Source organism: Excalfactoria chinensis, chromosome 13, assembly GCF_039878825.1.
Source record: "Excalfactoria chinensis isolate bCotChi1 chromosome 13, bCotChi1.hap2, whole genome shotgun sequence".
NCBI classification, from domain to species: domain Eukaryota; kingdom Metazoa; phylum Chordata; class Aves; order Galliformes; family Phasianidae; genus Excalfactoria; species Excalfactoria chinensis.
This window is the reverse complement of record NC_092837.1, coordinates 11,032,657-11,059,503: the sequence shown is the minus strand read 5'-3', so window position 1 is coordinate 11,059,503 and position 26,847 is coordinate 11,032,657. Positions and strand designations below refer to the sequence as shown.

Here is a 26,847-nt window from a genome sequence, read left to right as displayed (position 1 = left end):
AGGTTTGGGACCCCCGAGACAGAACGTGGGGAAACTCTGAGATGGGAAACATATGCGCGGGGACGCCGCGAGGCGGGGAGCACGCGTGGGAAGAGAGCGCGAGGCCACCGCGGATGGACAGAAGGATCCACGCGGTGCGGGGGGACGCAGCGGGATCGAAGTGCGGGGAGGGAAACGGACGCCCGCAGCCTGTAGCGCGGAGCTGGAGCACGCGTGGGGCGGCTGCCGGACCGGGGGGCACGCGGGGGGGGTGCGAGGTGCGCGCGAGGCGCGGCGCAGGCTGCCATTGGCCGTGCCGGGCTGATGTCACGGCGGGTGTTGCTATAAGCTCGGCGGCGCCGAACGGGCTGGGGACAGTCGGGCGGGTGAGCCGCCGTGGGACGAGTTGGGGCGGGTGAGGAGCGGGGCGATCTGGAGCGGAGCGCAGCGCGCACAGCCCCGCACGGCGGGAGCCCCCGCGCACAGCCCGCCTGCACCTGCTGTCCCCTATGCCCGGAGCCCGGCGCAGCGCCACGACACCGGAACGCTGAGCGCAGCCCCCGCCGCCTGCCCAGGGATCTGGCTGGGGGGCCATGGGGGTGGAGGGCACCGAGCTGCCCGGCGGCAACGTCAGCGCCAACCAGAGCGCCACAGACCCCACGGTGTCACGGGACGTGTGGGTGGTGGGCATGGGGATCCTCATGTCGCTGATTGTGCTGGTCATCGTCTTCGGCAACGTGTTGGTGATCACCGCCATCGCCCGCTTCCAGCGCCTGCAGACGGTCACCAACTACTTCATCACCTCACTGGCATGTGCCGACCTGGTGATGGGTCTGGGCGTGGTGCCCTTCGGTGCCTGCCACATCATCATGGAGATGTGGAAGTTTGGGAACTTCTGGTGCGAGTTCTGGACCTCTCTGGACGTGCTTTGCGTCACGGCCAGCATCGAGACCCTCTGTGTCATCGCTGTGGATCGATACTTTGCCATCACCTCCCCATTCAAGTACCAGAGCCTGCTGACCAAGAGCAAGGCACGTGTGGTCATCCTGGTGGTGTGGGCGATCTCGGCCCTCACCTCCTTCCTGCCCATCCAGATGCACTGGTACCGGGCAGACCGTGATGAGGCCATCCTCTGCTATGAGAAGGACACGTGCTGTGACTTCTTCACCAACCAAGCCTATGCCATTGCCTCCTCCATCATCTCTTTCTACCTACCGCTTGTGGTCATGGTATTTGTGTACGCCAGGGTCTTCCAAGTGGCCAAGAAGCAACTGCAGAAGATAGACCGGAGTGAGGGCAGGTTTCACATCCAGAACAAGGAGCAGGACCAGAATGGGAAAAGCGGGCACCGCCGTTCCTCCAAGTTCTTCCTGAAGGAGCACAAGGCCCTGAAGACCTTGGGCATCATCATGGGCACCTTCACGCTGTGCTGGCTGCCTTTCTTCATCGTCAACATCGTGCATGTCATCCAGGACGACATCATCCCCAAGTACGTGTACATTCTCTTGAACTGGCTGGGCTATGTCAACTCTGCCTTCAACCCCCTGATCTACTGCCGGAGCCCAGACTTTAGGTACGCCTTCCAGGAGCTCCTGTGCCTCCGCAGGTCTGCTCTGAAGATGTATGCTAACGGCTACTCAAACAGCAACGGCAGGAGTGACTACAACGAGGAGGACAACGGCTACCCCCTGGCACCAGAGAAAGCCTGCGAGCTGCTCTGCGAAGAGGGCTCCTTCCCTCACCCTGAGGACTTTTTGCACTGCAAAGGTACTGTGCCTAGTGGGTAGCTCTGAGATGTGATGGGCTCTAGTGTGGCACACTGCTCCTAACGATGAGCCTTCCTCTAAGGAAAAACAAAAGCCCAATAATAATAATAACGATCCTCTCCTAAAGCACACCTAAACCTCAATGGCTGCAAGAAACCTAAAACTCAGCAAACCTCTTGCAAACAGGTGGAAGGCTGCCCCGGGTGGCTTGGGTGGGCTGGCTGCTTGAAGGGGTTATGAATTTAAGTGCACGACCTTAGGTCCCTTGTGCAGGGGGGAGTGCTGGGGGATGGTATTTTAAGGCTGTGCAGAAAGCTCGTCCCAGGAAGAACTTCCTGGCTGTGGCCGATGTTGAACTACCTCATGAGCTCGGTGCTGGCGGCTGCTGCGGGAGCGCTGTGCTCCCCGAGCTATGCAGCACCTGCCCCCAAATCCCCCCCTTAGGGATGCTTAGAGCTCTGTCGGCTGCGTCTGATCCTGTTGCTGTCAGTGGGAAAGTTTAAACAACGCCCGGAAAAACAAAACAAAACAAAAAAAACCCCACAACAACTACGAATGCGTCTTTTGCCAAGTGCTAAAGGACTGTCCGCTGAAATAAGGATAGAAATAAACGGAGTCTTTGCCCAGAATGTGATACAGTGACTGTGGGACTCAGGAGTGTGGTAATGGGAAGCTGGGCGATACGCTGCTGCAGTCGCAGCCCGTCCTTTTATCGAGACCGCAGCCAAAGCTCTGTAGCCGCCCGGTTTAAATTCGACTCTCAGTTGGCAGCCCGTGGAGGTGGGCAGGGAGGGTTTTATTTTCTATCTCTGAGGGCTGACAATCCGGCAGCGCAGCCCTGGCCGCGGGACGGCTCTGGGCTGGTCGGTCGGTTTGTTTGTGAAGGGTTTTTTTCCCTTGCAGCAGGCTTTGCATTGCGTTCCCGCAGCACTTGGCGGCGGGCGCATGGGCTGTCACGGTGGCAGACGCGAGCGGGCAGGTGGGGACGGACGGACGGACAGGGTGGCTGCGCTGCTCGGCGCTGCTCGGAGACCCCGCTGGAAGAAAGCAGCGATAGCGGGGCGGAAATGGAGCTCCCCCCTTGCTTTCTTCCGCAGCTGCAGTTTGAAAGAGGGGAGCAGAGGAGGATGTGAAAGTGCGGTGTCTTCAGAAGCACGTGGGAAAGATGGGGGAGGGCCGGCCCCGCGCCCCGTGGGAGCTCTTCTCCCCAGGCTTGGCACCTCTGCTAGGAGGCGGCTCGCACCGACCTGGGCTGTTCCGTGGGGAAGAGGTTCTGCCTGCCCACAGCTCCTGCAGCCCTTCCACCGCAGCTCCCTTTGCTACCCCCGCGGGTGCGCCCAGGGAACGCTGGATGGGATCGGCTCGTTAAGGACTGCGCTGGTGCTGCAAGGTGCAGAGTGGCTGCAAACTCATTCTTGAGCCTGCGGTGTTCTTCACGATAAAGCCCCACCCGGTTTTGTGGGGAAGGGTTTAGAAATCCTTGTGCTCCCTTCTGCCTTCCCCCAGGTATCCCAGTCTGGTTTGGGAGGTCAGGCAACCCTTAGACCTTTCCTAACCCTGTGCTGGGTGCTGGCTCTGCTCTGCAGCTTCTCCAGCTTGGTGCATGCTACAGAGTGGCAGGGAATGTGTGCAGCAGAGCTCTGTGTCACTGCCAGCTTTGCTGCCCGTGCCCACCTTCTTTGGAGCTGTCAGCAGTGTCCAAGCACTCCCCAAGTCATTGGGTACAGCTTTTACATTACAGTGTGAACAAATGAGAGGGGTGTGATGGCACAGGCTGGTGTGTGGCTGTGGGGAGCAGGAGGCCAGGTTGGAAAAACATTTGCTCCTCAGATAAACATTAACAAGCTGTCCTGGCAGGAGAGACCTGGTGTGGGGTCAGGTGCTCTCAGCTTCCTACTGTAAAGGGCTGAAAGGCAGGGGGGGCCTATGCTGCAGGGCTGGTGTCGTTTCCCCTATGTGGGTTAGAAATGCACCACATTGGAGATGTATTTCAGCTCAGTATGGGTCATGATTATTACAAAGCAAGAAGTGAAAATTAGCCTCTTGGTTGAAGCGAATTGATTTCTTCTGTGCCATTAATCCTGCCTGGGCTGGTGTTAGCAGGGGTGCAAGGTGAGGGGGTATCCCATGGTGATAGCTCCTGGTGGAGAAATCCAGCATCCACATCTCAGTTGCTGTATACATTTTTGTTATTACTGTTATTTGCATTTTAATAGCACGTGTTGTGGATGAGGATTTTATTGTCCAAATAATTGCTCTTCTTGCTTGGCTGGCTGCACTCTTACTTCAGATGTTGGTGCCGTATGCAGCCAGAGCTAAGAGATGAGCAATGGGTGACTGCAGGACTGCTGCAGTGTGCAGAGCACAGAGATGTGGAAGGGACAGGGGATGTCTGTCTGTCTGTCTGATGACCTCTGCAGCTCAATGCTCGGGTGCTGTGTTAGGAAACCTCAAGCTCACCCATGTCTGAGTGTTGAAGAGCTGATTTCTTTCCTCTAAGGCACCACTGGTAAAACTGGTGAGATACTGCTCAGTTCTGGAAGGAGCTGGAACTAAAAGAGATAAATACCAGAGTAATAAATGTGTGGCACCAGCGAAGTCAAACTTGAATAACCCTTCTGGTTTCACGACTGGAAAAGAAAAAGCTGAATAAAGGAACCCCTTTGCCTATTGAAATACATTGTAATGAAAAGAATTTATAGATGTATGCTAGGGATTCAGAAATGGAGCATTAAGTCAGGACGCTATAGCTGCAGTAGTGATATTAGGGTCAGGAGGAACCCAGAACGCACATTTCAGGTTTAACACTAGCAGAGGGCTGACTCAGGTTAAGTACATCTGATAAAACACAGCAGTAACTTCATTAGAGGACAAGCACTGTGATGAAATGCCAGGTTCTTATTGCAGGCTGACAGGCTGCTTGCTGTGCTGTGGGTTTGTGCTTTGCACAGCGGCCACGATGTGCATAGAGCAAGGGTGGGATGGTGCCTGAAAGGTGGGTGTGAGCTGGAGCTTGGTGCGCCTCTACCTTCATGCTTTCAGTCACTTTAGCCAGGGAGGTTGTTACTGTTTTTAATGCCTTTGTTGAGATGAAGGGCACAATTGCAGCTTTTGTGCTGTCAGGAAATACTGTTCTCAGTTCAGGTCCCTTCGTTATTGCGGTGGCTGTAGCTCCATCCCCTAAAACAGGCAGAGTGTCACAAGCTGCTGCCTTATGTCAGTCCTTTGCCTCTTGGGATCATTTCTGGAGACCTTCTGCTTTCTGGGAAGCCCCTTGAAACCCAACCTCAATCACTGCGGCTCTGGGGAGCTGTGGGGCAGCAGATCTCCACCAGTGCCCATGTGTTTGTCTGGGTGTTACCAGTACACAGTGTTCCCCACTGTGTATCTTTGTTGTGTGGGTGCTGGGGGCTGATCCAGACCCCACGGTCTCTCCTTTGAAGTCCTGATTAAGAACGACGCTGAGCAGTGGGTACAGCAGGGAGGAGGGCAGAAACTGAAGTTACCAAACCCTCCTGAATACCTGACAGCAGGCCAGGGCTCAGCACAGAGAGGAGAGCCTCGTGTCTCCAAGCAGCACACAGCGTGCTTTTCAGCTCTGCCACGTCACAGCTGCTGTGCTTTTCTAAGGGTTTGTTTTTGTATTTATTTACTATAAGGGACGTGCTTCTGAAGCAGAGGGAAAGCATTGACGGGGCTAGCTGAGAGCACACTGCAGGCTGCAAGCTCTCCCAGCATCTCATGCCCTTCTGATATTACAGCCCTGCTGCCAGCAGCCCCAAACACCACTCTGCCTGAAGGAAATGCTTCTTCCCCTCTCTTTGCCAGCCCCCTGCATCCAAGTGTTTGTATTCACTGGTATGATGAGCCCATTTCCCAAGAAGATGACTTTATGAGCATGTTCATTCCTCTGGCAGGAGGGAGGACGTCCTGCCTTGCACATTCCCTTCTCTGCTCTCCATCAGCAAACGCTAAGTGCCATCCCATCACAGCAGCAGGGGAACAGAGGTTCTCTGACTAGCCATGGCTGTGTCCCTGGGCAGAGAGGGTAGAAATGAGGAACATCCAGCTCCAGGAGCACCCTGTTCCTCAGCTGAGCCACCGTGTTTGCTGACTTTCAAGAGCCGTATGCCACGTTTTGAAAGCATTAGCCCTAACCTTTCTTCTTGGGTTCAAAGAGAACATCTTGCAATTGACACACAGCCCAGGCTGTGAGCACACAGTCATTTGGCAGCTGGGGTAGCTACACCCTTACACAGACATTCCTCCAGTGACAGCTGCAGGGACACTCAAGGGAACCTGTAGGTACTGCTCATGATATTATGGAGCAGGGCAGCAGCACTGTGCCCGCTGAAAGATGTTCCTTGTGCCTATGCTGGAGCTGGGGCATAGCCACAGAACAAAGTGCGGCAGCTCAACTGGGAGCACAGCTCCTGTGGTTGTGGTAGTGCATCCCATGTGCATGCTGGAACTGAGTTTACACACAGCTTGGAAGAAGGTTGTCTCTCCTGCTATGTGTGGCGAGATCTGTCTGTAGGAGCTGGACCTAACCCTGACCCCTAAATATGTTCTTTATCATGAATAAAAAGTGGATTTGCTGCTTCTCCCTGCATACAGTTTAAGTTTTTCTCCGGTTTTCTCACCCTATCAATGGCAGGAATTTTTCAGTGCAATATTACCAGTGCCAGCAAGAGTGGGTTGGGAAATACTTTCTTGTTTACTGTCCTTGGTAAGGCCATTTTTGCACAAGTGCATATGTATTTAGATATAGGTATGTATATGTGCGTATATACCTTGATTATCTATATACAGTGATATATAGATCTGTACATAAACAAGGAAATGTAAAGGTGTTTTGTTGTGCTAGCTAGATGAAGACATGTATGTTCAAAAGTTAAAAGTATTTATTGCAGGTCCTAATGGTTGACATTGTGTTTAAATAAAGAGTATTTATGGTATGCCTGTAGTCAAGTGTCCTTGCTTCAAGCTGTCCTGCTGGCTGTGTCTCCCACTTATTCTCCAAATGAGTAAATCTTCAGGGCTCATTGGAAACTAACCCAGCCTCTGAGGAGCCTGGAGCATACAGAGTGGCTGAGCTCTATTTGTTTATGTTGCACATTGAGCTCGCTTTCCCTGGAAGCACTGAGGATGCTGCAGGTGCTCAGCACCCCCTGTAAAAGGCCTTCTCTGCTTTCCATCTCTTATAGGAATGAGGGTTTTTGGGAACTCACCTGCTGCTCTGCCTGTTTGGACACCAAACAGCGGCAGTCATGTGTGCCTCCTGCATGGTGGGGATGGAGAAGGGCTGGGGACAGCTGAGCTTTAATCCTTTGTGGCTGCATTCCTTGGGAGTGGGAGGAAACAAATATCTGTAGGGATGGGAAAGTGTAACCCAGGAATGTCATGCAGGGGTCTGCAGAGCCCAGTGCTGTCCTGCTGTGTGCTGAGTGGGGTCTTGCCTTGACTCTCTCCTAACCTGGCTGGGCTGGGCTTGAAGCAGCTGTGAGGGTTTGAAACACCTGGCTGGAGCTGAGGACAGCAGCACAGTGTGATGGATCTTTTCTGTCTGTCCCAAGTTGCTTTATCTCCTTTCAGGGCTGGAAAGTCTTCTGGAGGGTCTTCGGACAGATATCCCAGCCCCTTCTGTTACCAGATGTGAAGCCCTGTTGTGCTGCTGCTCTTACTGCTTCAGGAGGGGTAATGGAAGATCATGGCTTGTGTTAAACAAGATCCCAGCCCAGCATGTGGCAGCGACATGCAATTTGCATTCCTTATGCCACTCAAACCACAATGAAAGCATTGGCAGCAAAGGCTGATGTGTATCCTGAGTGTTTCAAGGCTTCTCCTTTCCAAAACAGCAGCAGGACTCACTGTGCAGCTTGGATGGGAAAGGACCGTGCTGAGCACTTACAAAACACAGTGAATGCACAAATTACAGTAGTTTATGGTTTTGTAACTTTGTGCTTCCAAGGGCTGGAGGGTCCCAGCTGGGAACAGATGCCATTGCTGGCTGCAGGGATCCTGGAGAGGTGGGAACCCCATCTGCCATCCACCATTCCTTTCCAGCAGGGCCTTCAGACCGGAGAGCAGCTCTCCCTATGTCCCTCCTTGACCTTAGTCCCTAGAGGTGCCCAAAGCCCAGTATGTATTTCAGGGCTTGCAGTGAGGCTCCTTCAACCCTGCCTGGTTCTGGTCCATTGCAGTGCCAAAGGAATGGCATTAGGAAACCACAGCAGTGGCTATCAGAGCAACCTGAGTCCTTGCCACATGGCTTTCTTGCAGCCTGCACTGCCCACAGCCACACTCATGCCCTGCTGGGCAGCTGGGTGGGCTCAGGTTCCACCACTGAGCTCCACAGCATCAACCCTGTCCTGAGAAACACATAAACAGCAACAGGGCCTCTGCAAAACCCCTGCCAAGTCCTTTCTCTTTCATGTAAATATTTTTTTCCTCTTAAGTGTATGTGAGTGTGAAAAATCCCTCCTTAATCTTTGCTCTTTCTGGCTGAAAGAAATGTTTGTTCATCCTTGGGTGGGGATGGCCCTCTGCTTGAGATTCTGACATTTTGCAACCATCAGCTCAAGCAGAAACAACGCTGCTGAGAGCATTTCTTATCTTACTGTATTTGGGACAAATCCATGCTGCTCTACCTGCCTCAGCCAGGTTGCATCGGAGCAGAAGGTGCCCACCATGATGGATGTGTTAGATGGAGGTCCCAGCCCTGCCCATAGGACTCCACTGGCACCATGGGCGAGGTTGGTGTCCCACTAAGGCTGCAGAGCTCGGCTGCTTCTGGTGCTCCAGCAGGAAGCTGTCTGCTTAGTGGTTGGTTGTGTGTGAGAATGATGCTGAGATAAATCCATAGCAGGGTTGACTGTAGGTCATGGTTACATCACGTTGTGACCAAGATACTGCAGTGATACTGAACCTCCATGTGAGTCTGGGCTCTTTGCAGAGACAAGCTGGACTCATGAGTTTAGTACAGTGCTGCTGGGTGGGAAGGATGTACAATGAGAGTGATTTGGGGGGATCAATTTTTCATCTTGGGAGATGAAACATAGTGATAAAATTATTTGGGAAAGCCTAACCTAAGCATGGATTTGAATAACTGCAGCTTACCAAAGGCCTGTGTCTGCAAAGAGGCTTCCATCTCCCTGCCAACAGATTCATAAATACATAGAAGTTAGTGAAGAAAAACTCGAGAGAAAGAGGACTTCCAGGTGGATGGAGGCAGCCAAAGAACAGAGGCAAAATGAAAGGTAGGTCAAAGAGAGTGTAAAATAGTGATGAAGAAACAAATGGAGATGAGAAATAGTCCCTGGGAGGGAAAAGGGCTCAAACACCAGACTTGGGTGGAAAACATGAGGCTGAATCCTGTGTGGTAAAGGAGGGAGAAGCTGGAAAGTGAGTGCAGAAGTAGAGGCAGTGTTGGGAACTGCCGTGAGAGCAGGACCTGCTCCTGTGCCAGTATTTTCTCCTTGTCCTCTGGCAGGAAGGAGGTGGCAAGCAGGGAGAAGTGTAGCCACAGTGGTACAGCAGTGCTAGGAACCATGTAGGAATGAGGATGGCCATTAGAGGGGCGATGCATGAACGGATTGTCTCCAGCACTGGTGGAGTTGTCCAAGGCAAGTGGCCAAAGCCTAATTTATGCCCATGGAGCAGGGAAGGTGAGTGCTGTTTTATTTTTAAAGCCCTTTTCCTCCACCTTGTGCCATGCCACCTCCTGCAGTGGGGTTCTAGTTCCAGGAAGAAGAGGGGAAAAAAAAAAACATCCAAACTCATACATTGTGGTTTTGCCCATAAATGGTATTTTACTCATAAGTGGATCAGGCTAGCCCAGGCTCTGGGTGTCTATCCAGCACCCTCCACCAATCTCAGGGTCACAAGGCAGCAGGATCAAGCCAGCCCCATGCCACGTCCCAGCCCAGGCTGACACTGGAGAAGGCCCACGACACATTGCAGTCATGCCATGCTGCTCAGGTGTTCTCCCTGCTAACCAAACCCTTCAGCAGGCTCATTGCAGCAACAACATGGCTCCTTTACTGATGGAGTGAGAAGAAAAGCCAGGGATTTTGTCATGGAAGGAAAGTCCTTCTGCAAACCTGAGATGCTCCATAAGCAGCTGGTTTGTTTGTTGACAGCACAGCAACCTTCAGTGTGAGAAAAGGTGGCCCAAAGCCGACCCTGGGTTATCTGGCCCCACCAGAGCCCTGGGACAAGCTGTGCAAGTGTTGGTGCGGATGTGGGTGCGCATGATAGAGAGATAACCCAATAGCACAGTTGCATTCAGGACCTCGCTCTCATTTTTACTGCAGTGACTTTCATGTGAGTCACCGCCGTGGCATATTATCACAGCTCACAAAATCCTCTGTTTGGTTTCAAACAAACATGCATACAGACAACTTTAGTGTGAAATTACTCAGTGTAGGCACTGCCCTGCCTTGTGTCTCCTGGGAGCAGTGGTGATGAGTGAACCCAGAGGCTCTGCCCTGCAGCAAGTGGGGTTTCCCAGCTCCAGAGCTCAGGTGTGATGCTGGTGGTGCCCAGCACTGTCACTGTGCTCCTGTCTGCTCCCAGCTACCTTCTTCAATTTGTGCTTTGGTGCCTGCATCTGCTTCTTATTGCTGGAGCTGCGCCTCTGGCAGCCCTGCAGCAGACCCCCAAATGCCCATGTTGGAGCCTGCATGGCTGATGGACCACAATGCGTTCCCTGTGCTGAATTAGCAGTGAGCTTTGTCTGCTGCATCCAAGCATAAAACCTCTGAACACAGGAACAGTCTTTTCTCTCTCTGAAATTCAGGGCTGCAGGGACAAAGGACAGGTAACCAAGGGGAGAAGGGATTCATAGTTATGGATGTCCCAGCAACTGTCAGTGTCTGAGCTTTTATCAATCCCAGCAGACTCCTGTTGGAGTGAAGTGCAAAAGGGATCAGTCCCACCTCACATTTTTTGAGTAGGAGATCTTGTGGGAAGGTTGAAATGCTTCTGGGCATCCTCCAAAGGAGCAGAGCTCAGAGGACTGAGGGAAAAATCCCTGACAAATACATTGCATTTTGAATGCAATTTGCAGCGGAGAGATTAGAATAGAATAAGTGGGGAGAGCAGCATCTTGGTTTGGAAACAGGGCAGATGTGATTATGTAGTACCTGCTTGTTCTCTGGATGACATCAGTAGTTGGTCTTGTGGATTTTTGTTGTTGTTTGTTTGTTTTGTTTTGAACTTCTGATGTCCGTGAGTGCTGAAAGAGTGATAAGATGACACTAAAAAAGCAGTTCAAATATGTTTTCTCTTGGGATCCCTTCATCTGTAGATAGAGGGATAGAGGTGCCCAGAAAACACCAGTGCTGGGCAACAGACGAGGACAGTCTGTAATCCATTTCCAGAGCTACAGTGTCTACTTTAACCTTTCAGGCTGGATATTAGGAAAAACATCTCCAAAAGAGTGATCAAGCACTGGCATGGGCTGCCAGTGTCACCATCCCTGGAGGTGTTCAAGCACTGTGGAGATGTGGCACTGAGAGATGATGTTTAGTGGGCAGTATTGGTGGTAGATGGATGATCAGGGGTCTTTTCCAACCTCAGTGATTCAGTGATTCTGTGATTCTAATACACATATCTTTATTTCACTTGTTTTCCATCCATCCCCTTCTGCAGTAGGGGCCCTTGAGCTTTGTGGTTCTTTCCTGAAGCATCTTCCTCTTCCTTGTAGAAGACACAAAGTCAAGGCTGTGTGTTTGGAAAGTCCCCTCTCAGTCCTTGGCTCAAGTCAGGTTTATATAAAACAAACCATTCACGACTTCCTCTTGGTCCCCATGTTCCTTCCCGAGCTGCAGCCGTTTGCAGGGCAGTGGTTTCCTCTAACGTGAGCAGTGAGCTCGCTTCCTCCTCAGAAGCTGCTCTGCTGCCTGCCAAGGCACGATCACTGTGAGTAGTGAGCATGTCTGCCAGGTACAGAAACAGACTGGGACAGCCGCCTGCTGCTCAGCATGATGATGGCTGTAGTGCTGTGTGGGAGATGCAGGTAGGGACAGCTGGGTTTCCCTGAAGGAGAGCTGTAGGCATCAGAATAGCACTGGGGATGCTACTTGGGCTCTGCAACAGCATCACTCCCTGAGTTCTGCTTCTCAATGTTGCTTTTTGTTTGTCATTTTAGAGCATCTCCATGATGCGGTGTGTCAGCCAGCAGCTGTGGTTAGGGAAGGACGGGGTACCATAGCTTATCTCTCCTAGTGTGTCCATTGGACACACTTGTCATCATGGCAAATGGGTTTGCACTGCTGGAGCCACATCATTTCAGCCTCAGTTTGCTGAGATAGCTTTACCTTTAGCAGCTCAGGTAGGTGTGCAGGGAGCTGCACCTTGCCCAAAGGATGTCACACCTGCTGCAGGTCTCCAGCCATCAGCGTCCACTGCCATCCCATGAAAAGCAGTCTGTGTTACTGAAACACGACAAGGCAGCCGTGCTGAGATGTTTGTTCGGGTTTTGTGCGTAATGCCCCAAGACCTCAATCCTCTTTGAAGCACAAAAGCTTTTATGTGAGGTGCTTGTTGAGTCGCGGGAAGAAATAGCTGAAAATATCACTGTGTTCTGAAATGGCAAACATCTGCAAGTCAGACACCAGATTAGAGGCTGAACCGCAGTGATTCACTGCACATCGCCAAGCCTTGAAATGGAGCCTGCCCTGGAAGGGCAATTCCTCTGCAAGGGTGTTTGAAGAGAAGATGCGCTGCGTTCTATCACATCTGAAGCAGGCTGAGGCCAGGTCAAGATCCCTGAAGAATAGGATGCAACCCCGTGCACAAGGAGGGCAGCCATCACCAGGGGAGCTGTAGAAAGTCATAACCTATTATATACGTCAAAGAGTTTTGTGTGATTGTGCCTAACCTAAAAGTGACTGCATCCCCCACAAAAACATGCCATTTTCATTAACCCTGAGTACTTGTTAATGTTTCCTCCCATTTCCTTCCTTCAGCTGATGACCAAAATGGTGATGTTTGCAGAGAACTTTCCTCCTTCCCTTTCATGTTTGGTGATTCATCCAGGGATGCTGGTTCCTCCGTGGGTGATACAGAAGCCAGTGCCAAGGAGGCAATTACATCACAGACATTGATTCAGATGGGGACAGAGGAGTATGCAGATGCTAATGGGTGCTTTTCTGTACACATGCTAATTATAGCACTGGCAAAGCCAGGTCCAAGTAATGGTGGGAGGAAATCCCCGCTGATTTCAGCCAGGAGCTTCAATTACTGGCTGTTACCAGCAAACAATTAATAGAAACTAGATCTATTAGGTCATCTTAAAGAACACATTTAATTTTCACTTGGTCTGCAACAGGTACCGTGAATCTTGTCCTAAACTGATTAGTCTTATATGAACTTCATGGGAATCCTGTTTGCACTGATATCATACCAGTGTTATTTCATGGACTGCAGTGCAACAACACACTGAGCTGTAGTTGTCCCAGTTCACTGCAGGGCAGCAAGTTGGACTAGATGACCTTTAAAGGTCCCTTCCAACTCAAACCATTTTATGATTCTTTGATTCTATTCTCTTGTGCATTTCTAGAGGATTCCTCTGTGTAAACGTATGCATGGGTACATTGTGCTCACCCATGAGACCTTCATGCTGATTGCCCAGTGCAGGACAGCAGGTGCCCACCTCTCTGGAGAGAAGGCTGGGCTGGTGTTTGAGGTGAGGTGAACAGAGCTGAGTATATTCATGCATCTCACTTTGTGTGCCTTCCTTACACGGATGCTGTTCTCATTTGATTTGCAGCAGGGTATGAAAAGTTCTGCAGCAGTTCCATGTGGGCTCCCTCTGGTTCCATGCCAGAGAAACCACCCTTTCTTTGCACATCACTGGTTCTTCATCTGCCATTTCAGCCAATGAAACTCCTGGAAACTCCTGTGCTCATGAGCCCCACTCTTTCCTCTTGCCTTTACAGTGAGCCCTCATAACTCAGGGAGAAGTGTAGAGGAACACAGCAGCCTCATGCAGCTGCTGGTGAGTCTCCAATAGGAAGCTGGAGGCCTTCAGATTTCATCACTTCAGTGCTGTCATAGCTATGCAACCTATTTAAAATACAGTAAACCCGAAAGCCCTTCCATATCAGACCATCAGAGTGCTGTAGCTGAGCTGCATGAACCCTCGTAAATAAATGCCAGGGCTGTCATTCCTACAGAAGTCTTGGGACCAGCCATTTTTAAATGGGCTCTCGGGTTACAGCTGGGCTTCACAGCACAGCCTGCAGTTGCTGCAGGGTCATGGTGCTGTGAGGTATGATTTGGCCCTTCCTAAAGAGGAGGGAAATTACAATAAACAAACCACTGAAAATAGAACCCGGTGTCTCTTTAGCATTCCATACCCTTGCCATTTCTGCCTGTTCCTGGCAAGGTTTTGCTGGGCTTTTCCTCTCTCTTCATTAACTTCCTCAGGGGTTGTCTCACTTCCATCTCCCTGTGTGGAGACAGGGATGGGTCTTGTTGTTGGGTTGTGTGCAAGTGAGAACTGTGTTGGAAATCAGGAGATTCAGAGCTCTCAGGCTTGATGGCTGGAAACCCAGATGGAAACAGACACAGTTGCTGATACTGGATGATGAGCGTGGGCACTGGAGGGATGGGCACATCCATCAAGGGCAGCAGGTCACCAGGATTGGAACCATCAGATCACCAACAAGCTGAGCTCCGCCTCACAGGGAAGGCTTTTTGTATCTCCATGGCAGATGCCAACCGTGTGCTCATTCACTTAAGGCATTTTTTGCCAGCATGTAATGCAGAAAACCCCTGAGGGCTGCTATGGAGCAATCAGCACCTAAATGCTGGGCTCTGGGAGAATAGCCCTTCTTGCTAGGCTTGTATTTACCCAGGTGCAGGGCCCACTCCAGCCCTGGATTCCTGACCATGGCCTTCATGCTGTTTGCCAGCCCACTGCAGGACTGTGCTGTGCCTGCTGTGATGCCTCTGGCCACATCTGGCATCTTGCAGCTGGAGTAAAGCAACGCATAGTGGGAGTCCAGCCGTGGTGGAGCCCAGTGTTTTCTGCACGGGTTCAGCCTGGTAAAGGCTGGGAGTGCTTATCAGCCTTGGCACAAACCTCTCTGCTCTGCCCTTCGATGTGGATGAGCAGGATGAGGGAAAAAGAATCTGACTTCTCATTGAGCTGCATCTACTCACGTGAAGAGTGGATATGAGCGATTTCCCAAAGCAATTTTGAGATGCTTTTGAGAAAGTTACTGGAGATCTGTTGCACAAGAGAGAAATAAAGGACAGCTCACACTCCGTCCCTTTCCCTGCCCATGTGCTTCTCTCACGTGTTCCTCACCGATGTGATGGGATGAGAGAGCTGCTGGACTTCCTCCAAACACCAACAGATAACCGTGATTGATTGCCACTTGGAGGTGTTTGTGTGACCCCAACACGCACAGGCTGCAGCGCACCTGTTTGCTCTAAGGTTTCTCGTCTGTGTGGTGAAAAAATAGTGCTACTTTTTACTACGTGGCATATCATGAGGAGGGGAAAGAGAGCAGAGGTGTCTGGTGCTGTGTACGGCAGCTCGATGCAGAGCTGCTCTGTGCTGTACCTGTGCAGGTTGGGGATGTGTGCGGCTGCAGAGCCACGTGGGACAGCTGTGACTGACGGAGATGCTGTTTGTGTTCCCTTTGTGTTATTTACGCACTCCTAGTGCTGCTGCTGACACGGAGGGAAGGGGCTGGCTGCCTCTCTCCGTGCTGAATCACTTACAGTTACGTAAATGCCTTCTCCCCAGGCACTTGGATGCCGTGCGAGTCCCCTAACGCCCACCTTAAGAAAACCTCTAAGCCTTGTGATTTCTCTTTCTTCCTTCCCCTTTCTTTTGCTTTCCTCTTTCCTTGCTGCCCGCTCCCTGCAGAGCCCTGCAGCTCCGTCCCATTGGCAGCAGCCACATGTCGCCCGGCCAAATGTCTTCACAACTTCAGACTCTAAAAAAGAACCCCTGACCTTTCTGAGTCTCGCAGTCACTCCTGGGCACAGAGGGCACTTCCTTCCCCACCGGAGCATTAACATCTCACCTCTCTCTTTTTACTTTGATTCTCGTACATGAGGGAAACTTCTCTTTCACACCTTTGGTATGGCCAAAAAACAGCTGGAGCTGAACAGACCTGATCTGGGCAGTCCCTGAGCTGCCCCCATCTCGTTTCAGCGAGCAGCCCACATCCCTTTGTGGTTTGCGCAATCATGTGGCAGGAGAATGTCAACAGAGTGACTTCCTCCTTCCTTCCCGAATAGGGGTGCTTTAAAGTGCATCACCAAAATCACATCTAGGAACTGCTGCTTTGTGTCTGTGCCACGCTGGGCACTCATACCAAACCCAGAGCTGTGTAATGCAATGGGCCCATCTGAACTCCTGGGGAGAAACTTTCCCCCACAGTCACCTCTCGTGGGTCCTTTCCTCTGCTACATCCCAATCTCAAGTTATTAAAGTGATGAATGATGCTCAGTTTTGGGTAATGTGTCCTTCTAAGGGGAGAGAGGGAACAAACTTGGGTAAAGAATTTTATGTGTTGGTGAAATGGCATCTGCTGTGTCTCTGAGCCTAAACTAGTCTTTGTGTTACCTCATTAGTCACGTTAGTCATAAACTGCTCAGAGATCACCAGAGATGTCAGAGCTGTGCAGAGCCAGCTGGAGATTGGAGATTTGGGAACCAGCCACAAATGGTCCTGGCCTGCAGACTGACCTCTATTGGATCCTGGCCCCTCCTTTGGGTGGGAGAGACACAGCTTTCCCTGCTAAGGGCAGGTGAAATACAGCAGTCTGAAAGTGAGGGAAATACCTGAGTGCTGATGCAGGCAGCAGCCACCTCCCTTCTGGCTGCAGGACCAGGTGGGAGGAAACCCCAATGGCTTCAAGTTCCTATTGTACAGAGCCAAGTGCTGCAGCTCAGTGGGGCTCAGCAGCAGGTGGTGGAAGTGACATCTCTCTGCCCACTGCCCCTAGGGCAAGCACAGGGTTCATAGGGTGCCTGAGGGTGAAGAGCTTGGTGTTAAGGTTACAAACCATTTCCCACAGCTGAGGCCATTCCGCTTCTGGATCAGAGCTTCTCCATGCTGGAGCCTCACGTTGGGATGCCTGAGAGTGGGACAGCTGCGAAGCTGCATGTGGGAGGAAGGCTCTCTGCTTCTTCCCCCAGGGAACCACAAATGCTTGCAGCACAGCACTTACAGGAGTGATTGCAAAGGGGTCGTGGCATTACCTAGTTTCAACCGTCCTGAATCCCACCTGTGTCCTCATCCTTTGTTCAAGTCTGAAAACCACCCTGGACATGTGCAGTTCAATGAGGCAGAACTTCAATCACAACAACCTGTGTAGCTCAGACTGCCAAATTCCTCCAAAAGGAGAGATTTCTGTGCTCTGAGTGACCTCAGGACAGCTGGTTTGGGTGCTTGCCAGTGTATCAGAAGCAAAGACCCAAACCTCCCTCCCCGTGCCTTTCTCTCTCCATACGACTTGCTGGTTGTGCACTGGGTTCTGAGTCTGGCTCAGTCCCTCATTACCAGGAATAATATTCTTAGAATGAGAAAAGAGCTCCCGTAGAGCTGAGAAGGACCCTCCCATGTATGTCCACCTGTACCATAAGGCAGCACAGGGGGATGCCTTCGCTTTCCTGATGTGATAGAGAACAGCACTCAGTGTGTTACCAGAGATCTGCCCCGTGACACCGTGGGATTTCTAAAGTCAAACTTATTTCTCACTGCCTCCTGACTTTAGGTTATATTGCACAAAACAATTGAACAGACCACTCAAAATGCACTTATAAGATCTGCCAGAGATGCTTGGAGTATTCAAGCCATTGGCCCTAACTTCTGTCCCAATGGTTGCCTTGATGTTGGCCCACATCTGTGTCCTGGGGCTGGCAGCCATAAACACCCCTGGGCCAGCCCAGAAGGATGAAGCTTGAGCAGTGACCACCCTTAGTGAGACCTCACCTTGTCAAACCTGAGAAACAGCCCCACTGTGCCCTCAGCAGAACATCTCTGCCCTCAGCTTTGCAACTTGCACTAAAGCTTGCTTCTTACAGCAGAGCAGGAAAGGAGAGAACTTCTGAGTTAGTGGGGAAAGCAATTTAGTAGTAAAGTCAGTGGCAGAGTTTCTGTTTCATCTGTTAGTGGCCCTGTTGCAAGCACCTTGTCACTTAAATGCAAGAGTGACACTTTAGTGAAGGGTCCTTGCTGTTGTAATTCATCGGGTACCTCAAGAATCCTTAAGGAAACTTCCCCTGGAGTGACCCTTCACACCAACATGGCACATAATGTGCTTGAGAGCTCGTGCAGTCCAACCCCCTGCTAAAGCAGGGTCAGTTAGAGCTGGTTGCTCAGAGCTGTGCCCTTGGCTTGGGGTGGGAGGGGAGCTGAGGTCCCATCCCAGCACCTTCCTTCAATGAGGCACTGAGTGCAGAGCAGATGGAGTGAGAACACTGTTTGAGTATTCGGTTCCTATGGGGAGAAGGACTTTCTGTTCATTGTAACTTGTTTGATTTAAGTCCGTATTTGTTTAAATCTCAGAGGAAACTGGGTGTAAGCCCAGCTTAAGGACAAGTATATGTTGGCATCGCACCAAGCAGAGGAAATTATGGTGTGCCACAAACCAAGACGAAAGCATTCCCTGCATTATCTGGCATGCAGGGCCTTGGTTATAAAAGCACACTTATCTCTATCATGACTTCAGGCTTGCAGAATATCAAAAGGATGTGTTTTGTGGTTTTTTCTTTGTTGTTTTTTTTCTTGTACCGTTGTGAAACCATCTTTCTGCACCTCAGGAGTACACTGAGATCCCACGTGCATGGAATTTACACTTGGCCAGAATGGGAACACATTCAGCCCTACACAGCAGCAGGGTGCTGAGTATTACCAGGTCAGTGTGGGCTGAGTGCCTGTCCACAGTGGTGTTGCACTGAGCCTTGTAGCAGTGCTTCCAGCAGTGAAGAATCATTTGCCTTACACGATGTGTGCATGCAGTAGTGTGTTTCCGAGTCAGCCTCTCACGTTGATGCTTCTGAAAGTGTCTTCTCTTTGTATAATCCTCCTTCTTGCCGTAAAGATGGTTCGTGTCACAGTTGCAAACATCATGAGTGAAGGCTGTCAGTGGCGTGGAGTTGGATGCACGTGCTGTAGCGCATTGCTTTACAGTCAGGAAAATACAGGGAGGAAAAGCCCAGGAGAACATTGCTCCAGCTCCCAGCTCTCCAACAGGCAGGAAGGAGTTCCTGCCGGGCTACAGCAAGGTTTTAGAGTTCAGTTTAGTGGTTTCAAAGAGAATTGCTGCTCTGTTGGGAACTGCCTTCAATCTGCTCAGCGACTGCAAAGCAAATAATCTCCTTCCAACTGCCCCAAAAATCAAAAAGGAGGCAAACAAGGCTCCTCACAAAAGCAAGCAAACAAGAGAGAAAAATAAGACAACAGCTTCTAAAAATCCTGCTGCTTTTCAGCTGTTCCACATTCTGGCTGCTTTCCAGAGTTACTTTAATGATTGACCAACTGTCAGGAAATAAAGGGAGTCCTTCAAATGTGAAGTTTGATGTGGGCATTTTCTAAAGTTTCTCACTAAATAACTGAGGCTCCAGGTCTGGGTTTCAGTGGACAGACTGTCATTGGCATCAGTCAGAGAGCCAGCGACCTTCCCAGACCCTGGTAGATTTGAGTGCCATCTCTGTGGTGGGACATCTGTGTTCTCCAACCAGGTTTACAGGACAAAGAGGACTGAGAGAACTCTGACAACGATCAAAAAGTGGAGATGCAAAGTTAAATCAGTGCTAAAGGCTGACACTGACCAGGAAGTTGTATTGATGCTTGGTTGTGTTGGCTGCTGAATCCCTGCTGCCCCAGGAGAGCTCATGGGGAATGAGTACAAAACAAAAGCAGACCAGTGCAGGGGAGAATGGCATTGGCCAAATATATCTGAGTAATAATGAATCCTGAGCTGACAGATTTACTATGAAATGTTCAGAGCAGTTGCCAGGTGTTCCCAAAGCTGCCACCTGTGTCTGGGAGTTGTGGGTGAACTCTGTGGTGGGAAGATGCTGCATCAGAGTCCTGCAATGAAACAAAGACAAGTAGCATCTCCATTTGTCAACTGGAGCATCGCCTTGTGCAGTCGAGTACAGAGACCTCTAAGATCAACTCATCCAACCATCCATCCATCACCAGTATCTTCCACTAAACCGGGTCTCTAATCATTTCTTGAACACCTCCAGCATGTAAAGTAGCAATGTCCAGCTGGCTGCTAGTTTGCAAGTTGCATGCACTTGGCCTGCAGCCCACCTCCATGCAGCCATTGCTTTGTGGGATGCAGGTGGTTCACCCTCTCCTGGTGTCTGATCTGTGAGCACATCCGAGCTTCCCAACAGTCAACAAAAGCTTCTTCGGGCGACTTCTGTTTTGAAAGTGATGTTTTGACTTGTGAACCTGGAGGAATTCAGGGCAGAGGAAATGTTGGAAGAGGTCGGGCGCTCTGTGCTCCCTCTGCGTTACCCAGAGCAGCAAATAGCAAGCGTTCCAGGGCAACATCTGATTTTCTGCTTTTATGAGGCAGATGTTTAGGAGAAGTGATCTGCTGTTTATTTTAATTGCCATCTTCCAAACCTCCCTTCTATGTGCACGCACACATTTAGAGTCCATAAATAAGGATTCTTCAGGGTATGCAGTTATTTGGGTAGTTAGCCCTGTCTTCTGTCAGTGCCTGGACAGGGACGTGTGTGCAAACCCAGTTCCCCTTATGTATCAGTTTTACAGTGGTGTAAATCAGCGGAGTTTAATTCCATTCTCAGCAACACTGGCATAAATCTGAGGTCACTCCACTGACGTCAGCACTGTAATTGCAGTGTAAAGGAAAGCTAGACCCTCTTGGCTTCAGAATGTTGCTGCTGATACAGACCAGAACCAGAGCAATAGTAGTGGGGCTCAGCATGTCCTGGCACTATGGAATTGAACCACGTTTTGCTCTGTATAAAGCAATAGAGACAAACTGCTGATTTCACTGACATTTTGTTGATGAAGATGAACTGTATCTTCACCACAGTTTGAGTTAAGCTTGGGTAGGAACCCACACAGCCCAGGTTGTCCTCCTCTCCTTGTTCTTGATAACTTAACCAAGGGGACCACTGGCTGCAAGCAGCCGAGTTTACCAGTCCTGACACAAAACTCTGGTTGTTGCCATAGGAACCTGAGCTTGAAAGCAAAGCTCACCCAATTGGGGGAGCAGAAAGAGGACATCAGGCTTCTGCATCCTATCAAAACTAATCAGCTTGGCTTGGATTTGGAGTAACAGTCGCTAATTACAGTAATAATTTTAGAAATATCTAGATATCAAGAAACATTGACCTCTTTTGGATTCTGGGCAAGAATCCAGTCAGGACATCTGGGGCTGGGCTAAGGAGGAGGGCAGTTATCCCTGCTGCAAGGCACAGAGTCCTGCCCATGAGGAAAGGAGACACTTAAATCACGGTGGCTGCGGAATGCAGAAAGCCTAAACCTCGCTCTGCTCCACGGGTGTCTTTCCTGGATGTAGATACTCAACTCGTTCAGAGAACGCCCTTTCCAGATGAACTCTGTAGCAGCGGCTTTGCCCTCCGAGCTGACAGCTTGGTTCAGGTTTCCTGGTAAGCTTACAAGCTCCATCTATAGGATAGTCGAAGAAGAGCCCCGCGGCTTCAAGCTGCTGAAAAGGACAGAGAAGATTCTGTCAGTTACTAGTTCAGAGTTACTAGGTCTGTTCTGGAAAAACTCACACCATATCTGCTTTCCCCGTTGTGAGTTCATATTTAGGTATAGTTCTCTTCCCTGTCAGCCCTTGGTCCCACACTGAGCGACTGTGGAGCTGTTGTCTGTGGAAATCAGAGGATCATTAAGACCTCTAAGGTCGTCAGGTCCAACCCCAACCCATCTTACCGTGCCCACTGACCACATCCCTGAGCACCACATCTCCACAGCTCTTGCTGTTTGCAAGATTTCTGGCTCCCAACAGTGGCACCATTCGTTCCTGATAGCGCCCAGCAGCCTGTATGCAAAACTTGAAGGTAGCAATTATCCAAATCATCTAATTCCAGCTGATTTAGCAAATCGGTTTCTCCTTACCTGGGTGTTTAATGATTGCCAGCCCCAGCTCACACTTCACTGCACTAACTGCACCAGCAGAAATCATTGCAGCTCACAGAGCTTTTTTAGAAGCAGGAAACATAAAAAGTGAAAGACTTTTGTTCCTTCTCTGGTGCAAAGCAAAAATAAATGCCATTAAGAAATTCTCCAGAGCTTGATTTTCTGCTCAGGGCGTAGCCATGCTTTCTAAAGTATTATACCCTAACATTTCTGGTTGTGCACCCCCCAGACAAGATTGCAGGGCAGATGGAGCATGAATATATTTTCATAGATGCTGGCAAGTGAAACTACTGCAAAGCAACCCTCTCACATTGAAACTTCAAGCTCCCTTTTGCACAAGGAGCACAGCTTCAGTTTGGATACCCGGAGTTCTTCTGAGAGGCGTCGTGTTCCCGAGGAACAGAAATGTTTTCTCTTTCTTCCTCCAGATCCATTCTGTTTGTCACTGCTGTTTTCCCCCTCCCTACACCCTCACAGACCACAATCTTCAATGTGTACTTGTTAAAATACCACATTAAAATATCACTTTCCAATAAACAAAAGCACAGGCATATCTCGTTCTTGTTCCTTTCTCTATCTCGAGATTAATTTCCCATTTTCCCATCTAACACGTCAGTCATTCTGGTATCTCCACCATCAAGAAAAGGGTCTGTTCCTTCCTTTTTGTAGATTCACAGATATAAAACTAGAAGGAAATATATTCTCATCTTCTGGCCAGCAGGCCTAACTGTGCATGCAGAGATGCATCTGTTTATTCTAATTATTTCATGCAAAGAAGCACTCCTCTGCTTTTTAGTAGGAAAATCTGCATAAACCTGATGCCTTTCTTTCTTTCTCTCTTGCACAGAGATCCCTGGGTGTCCAGGAATGGTGGAGAGCTGAAGGCCGACGTCTCTTCCTCACCACCCTGAGCTCATGAGGGCTCTGAAGAGATGGAGTGGGAGTGCAGCCATGCTTCTCTGAGCCCAGGGTTGCTTGGGAAGTGATTGCTTTGGCAAATGTCTTCATCTCAGCCCATAGCCCATCGTGCATCACCTGAAGGAGAAGCTGGTGAAGCATTCAGAGGACCAGGAAAGGCTCTGCCAGCACTTCAAGCACTGGAGAGCACAGATGGGGGATCGGCATTGAGAGGCACTCAGGAGTAACTGTGAAGGAAACCAGCACTGGGGAGATGCTAGAAGAGCCCTGTGAGCTGAAAGAGGTGAATGGCCAAATGACCACAAAAGTATTGTGGGGTTTTCCTGGCACAGCATCCTTGGCAAGAGCTTCCAGAAGCACAGGGTAGCAGGACCACATGGCTGCATACAGTGACCGGACCAGAGGAGCCCCAGCAAGGTCCTGTCTCATGCTGCCTGGGGCTACAGGTGGAACAGGAACCTGACCAAGACAGGGAAGAGGAGCACGAGAGGTTCCTTTGGTTTATACTGTGCTCATTTCTGCTTCTGGTATCTGCTCTGTCTACCTCTTTTTCTCTTTAGCCCTACACGTACTGGATATGGGACAGCCCCACACAACAAGCAGGAGGTTAGCACAGGGAACACCCTGCTCAGTGCAGTGTGCTGCTATCAGATGGGGCTGACACTGTGCAGCACAAACATAACCTGGCCTTCATTCACTCGTTATCCCAACAGATCTGGAACTGCAAAGCCTGGACTTCGGACGGGAGAAAGGCTTGAGCCTGGCAATCCTACTTGCAAGCAGTCACATGCTAGCATGACCAGCCACTTTTGGGAGCCAAGTTTTAACACCCGAGAGCCAAAATCATGCAAAGCATCTGGCTCTGTGCTGTAGCTGTTGAAATGAGTGTGCTGCACATTTAGCTCCTGTTTGTGGAATTTTAAGAACTCGCTCAGCAGAGAAAGGAACAGAGACACAGGGAGCAACAGAGGCTCAGGCAGGAAATGGTAGGAAAAAATGATTCAAAACCATAGGGAAACTTGCAACTTCATTGCAGATGGCATCCCAGGCACAGACTGGTGTGACCAGCTGGTAGGCTGCAGCTTTCTGGTCACTGAGCACCTCTTGCAGGCCCAGGCACAGCATGCCAGCACTGACTCAAGGCAGGAGCCCCATCCCTGAACTGCTGTGCCAGGCTTCCACCTGCAGAGCTCTTCCCCTTCCAAAGTTGTATTTATTTATGTATTGATGCCCTTGCTGCTCGATGCAGTGCTGCTAACAGGCGAGGACACAGAGAGTGTGTGCTGTGCCCCAAGTAGATGGGAGCAGACAGACAGACGGACACCTGCCGTCCCCTTGGAGCTGGCTGTAGAGCAGCACAAAGCAACCTACCCAGGTGTGTGGAGCTCACCAAGGCCATACAGGAGGTCTTGCACATGCAGGGACAGTTGGGTTTGTGTGGGTGAAACGTGGCAGTGGGAAATGCCTTGGTCAGGCCAGTCCCAGGCGTGCACATGTGATACCTGTGGGGAGGGAGGAAAAAGCTGCCAGTAGAACAGGAATGTATCGCCTGGGTTGGGCACAACTTTTTGTCTTTGGAGAATTAAGAACAGGCAGGATGGACCCTGTTGTGAAGGACAGCAGGACAGCTGTATGGAATCTCTGTGGAGCATTTCCAGCCAGATTTCCTGCATGCAGCCAAGGCTGCACAGCACACATCTCTCCTCACTCTTCCTCCATGCCCAGATTCTTCCCTCCCAGCTGCAATGATGTAGTTTCTCCATATGCTCCCTGCTGATGGAGCAGCTGTGTTCCTGAGTGTGGGGTTCTGCCCTGCTGCTCCTACTGCTCCTGGCCCTGCACCCTGCTCCATGCCCTCCCTTCCCTGCCCCATCCCCACCAAGGCTTTGTCCCAACCTGCGTGGCTGCTTCATGGAAACATCTCCTAATCCAAACCTATTTCCTCCGAAGATTCCTGGATGTCTCCAGTCACGTATTATGTACTGGAAGCACTGCCCTTGGGATTAGCTTTCAGGTTAGAGACAAGCGTGGGATCTCAGTAGGTCTTTTTCTCACAAAGCCTCTCGTGTGCAGTTTGCAATAAGAGAAATGGATATGCTTGCTCTGATAATTCGCCAGCGTGGCCCAAAGCAGTGACCTGCTGATTGCTGAGTGCTTCCTTGAAGAGTTGTTGGAGATGGAAGAGACAAATTACAAATCCATCTGCCTATGGACCTTCACTCTTGTTCCATGTATTACATTAACTGGTGGTGTGCTCAGCCTATTTTTAAACGCCTTAACACCAGGGTTATTGTGCTTTCCTTTGGGAGACTGCTCTGTTGTCCAAGTCAAGAGCTGCTATTAGCATTGCACCTGCACTTCCTCCTGAAATCTTCATTCCATTATTCCCAGTGATGCTATGCAAATACCTGCTGCTCACTGGGCAAGCTCTGCCCCCTGAGTAATGCTCCTCCTGCCTCCTCCAAGGAACTCCCATGTTGCTGATGCTCTATCCCTCCTGTGGCTCAGCATGGTATGAGCCCACTTGTCATTAACTGGTAGAGAAGGAGTTGTCAGAGATCTGCACCCATAAGCAGAACAGCCAGGACCCGTAGCAGTATGGAGCTGTTCTGCACCTCCTTGTGCAGCACGTGTGGAGCAGGAGAGGGACAAAGGCTGCTATGTGTCCATACCAGTGTCAGCAATGAGCAGCTCCCATCCCACAGCGAGCAAATGCTGGGGAAAGCACACAGCAGCCCCTCCATCTCTGCAGAACCTTCAGTGCTGGGGGCGTGCGTGTGCCAAACTCAGCTGGAGCACCATTGTGATTGTGAGAGCTCTGTTCTCACTGAACAAATTGTTCCTACCAATAAAGAATGAAAAGCTCTCCTCTTCCCACTCTCCTTTATTGCGCTATTCATTGAGCTGTGCTGGAGGAAGGGACCGCGCTGGGCTGAGGGGGCTGAAATTTGCCATGCAATGGACAGGTCATGGGGAGGAAAATCACAGCATGGAGTGCACTGAAGCTGGGGCTCATGGGGGGAGTTTGCTGATGTGAGGCAGGTTGCAATATCTCCTGGGGATGGGACTGTGGCACATGGATAGAGGGGAACAGAACAACCATTGGTACCAGTCCTGCAGCTGCTACAGCACAGAGCTGAACAGGTCAAGGAAACCTAGGAGGAGAGAACAAGGCAGATGAAATGGGATGCTGTGATTCCCGGGGGATTCACAGGATGATAATAAGGGAATCTGGAGACTCCCATCCACTTGGCAGTGTGTGATCCCAATGGCTCATGCTGCGCCCAGCCACCAGATCAGTGATACAGCAGCATGCTCCTTAATTCCACCTCTCCATTGCCGGCTGTTCTCTCCTGCTGATGCAGGGCAGGGTGGCAGTGACAACACTGCAGCTTTTAGGAAGCAATTGCCAGGAGAGGCTTTTGGTCCCCGAGCGCTGAAAGAATCAAAATAACACATTTCCAACAGAATTCATGATGAGACAATTAATCATCCCAATTTAAAACATTGGAGGGCCTGAATGAGCAAAGATGTTGGAGGCTGTGGCTGAGCTCTGTCTGGCAGCAGTGGGGCTTTAGGCAGTATCTGCACTGCAGGTCCACATGGATCCAGCAAGCAGACAGGTTGCGTTCTCACCATTTGCCAGGCTTTGAGTCTTGGTTTACTGAGCTCTGGGGTCACTCTAGGGGAGGGTTGGGACTGAATAAATCGTGAGCCTTGTTTTCCATGAGCACAACTCCACTGCCTCCAGACATCTCATGATGTGTCCAAATAACACCCCGAAGTTCCTAAAGCTTTAAAGCAAATCCCGAGAAAAGAGCCGCAATGAGATTATTGTGGCACATCGCTGCAATAAACCTTCTCTTCATCCTTTCATGGTTAGAGGTATGAACATGAATTATGGCAGCTTAAGCCTCTCAAGAGCAGCATGTACAATTGTTTTCTCAAACTGCTGGTAAAGAGCCCTGTTGAGCTGCGATGTCAGTGCTTGCAGATGCTGCAGCCTGAATGGGGCTGCTTTACGAGCTGTTTTAATCCTTCCAGGAATCAAATGAC

At 50.5% G+C, this 26,847-nt stretch overlaps 1 protein-coding gene across 1 annotated transcript; it reads left to right on the top strand.

Annotated features, from left to right (window-relative positions):
- The first annotated feature begins 429 nt into the window (after positions 1 to 429).
- Positions 430 to 26,847, top strand: ADRB2 (adrenoceptor beta 2). Its single transcript, XM_072348230.1, has 2 exons — positions 430 to 1,746; positions 22,721 to 26,847. The coding sequence occupies exons 1-2, from the start codon at positions 573 to 575 to the stop codon at positions 22,753 to 22,755; spliced, it is 1,209 nt and encodes a 402-aa protein (XP_072204331.1). The 5' UTR covers positions 430 to 572; the 3' UTR covers positions 22,756 to 26,847.

Bases quoted from the DNA above. Each gene is read 5' to 3' on its own strand.
- ADRB2 (XM_072348230.1), top strand. From the start codon at position 573: ATGGGGGTGGAGGGCACCGAGCTGCCCGGCGGCAACGTCAGCGCCAAC. The intron at 1,747-22,720 runs GTACTGTGCCTA...TCTCTTGCACAG, and splicing joins GGACTTTTTGCACTGCAAAG to AGATCCCTGGGTGTCCAGGA.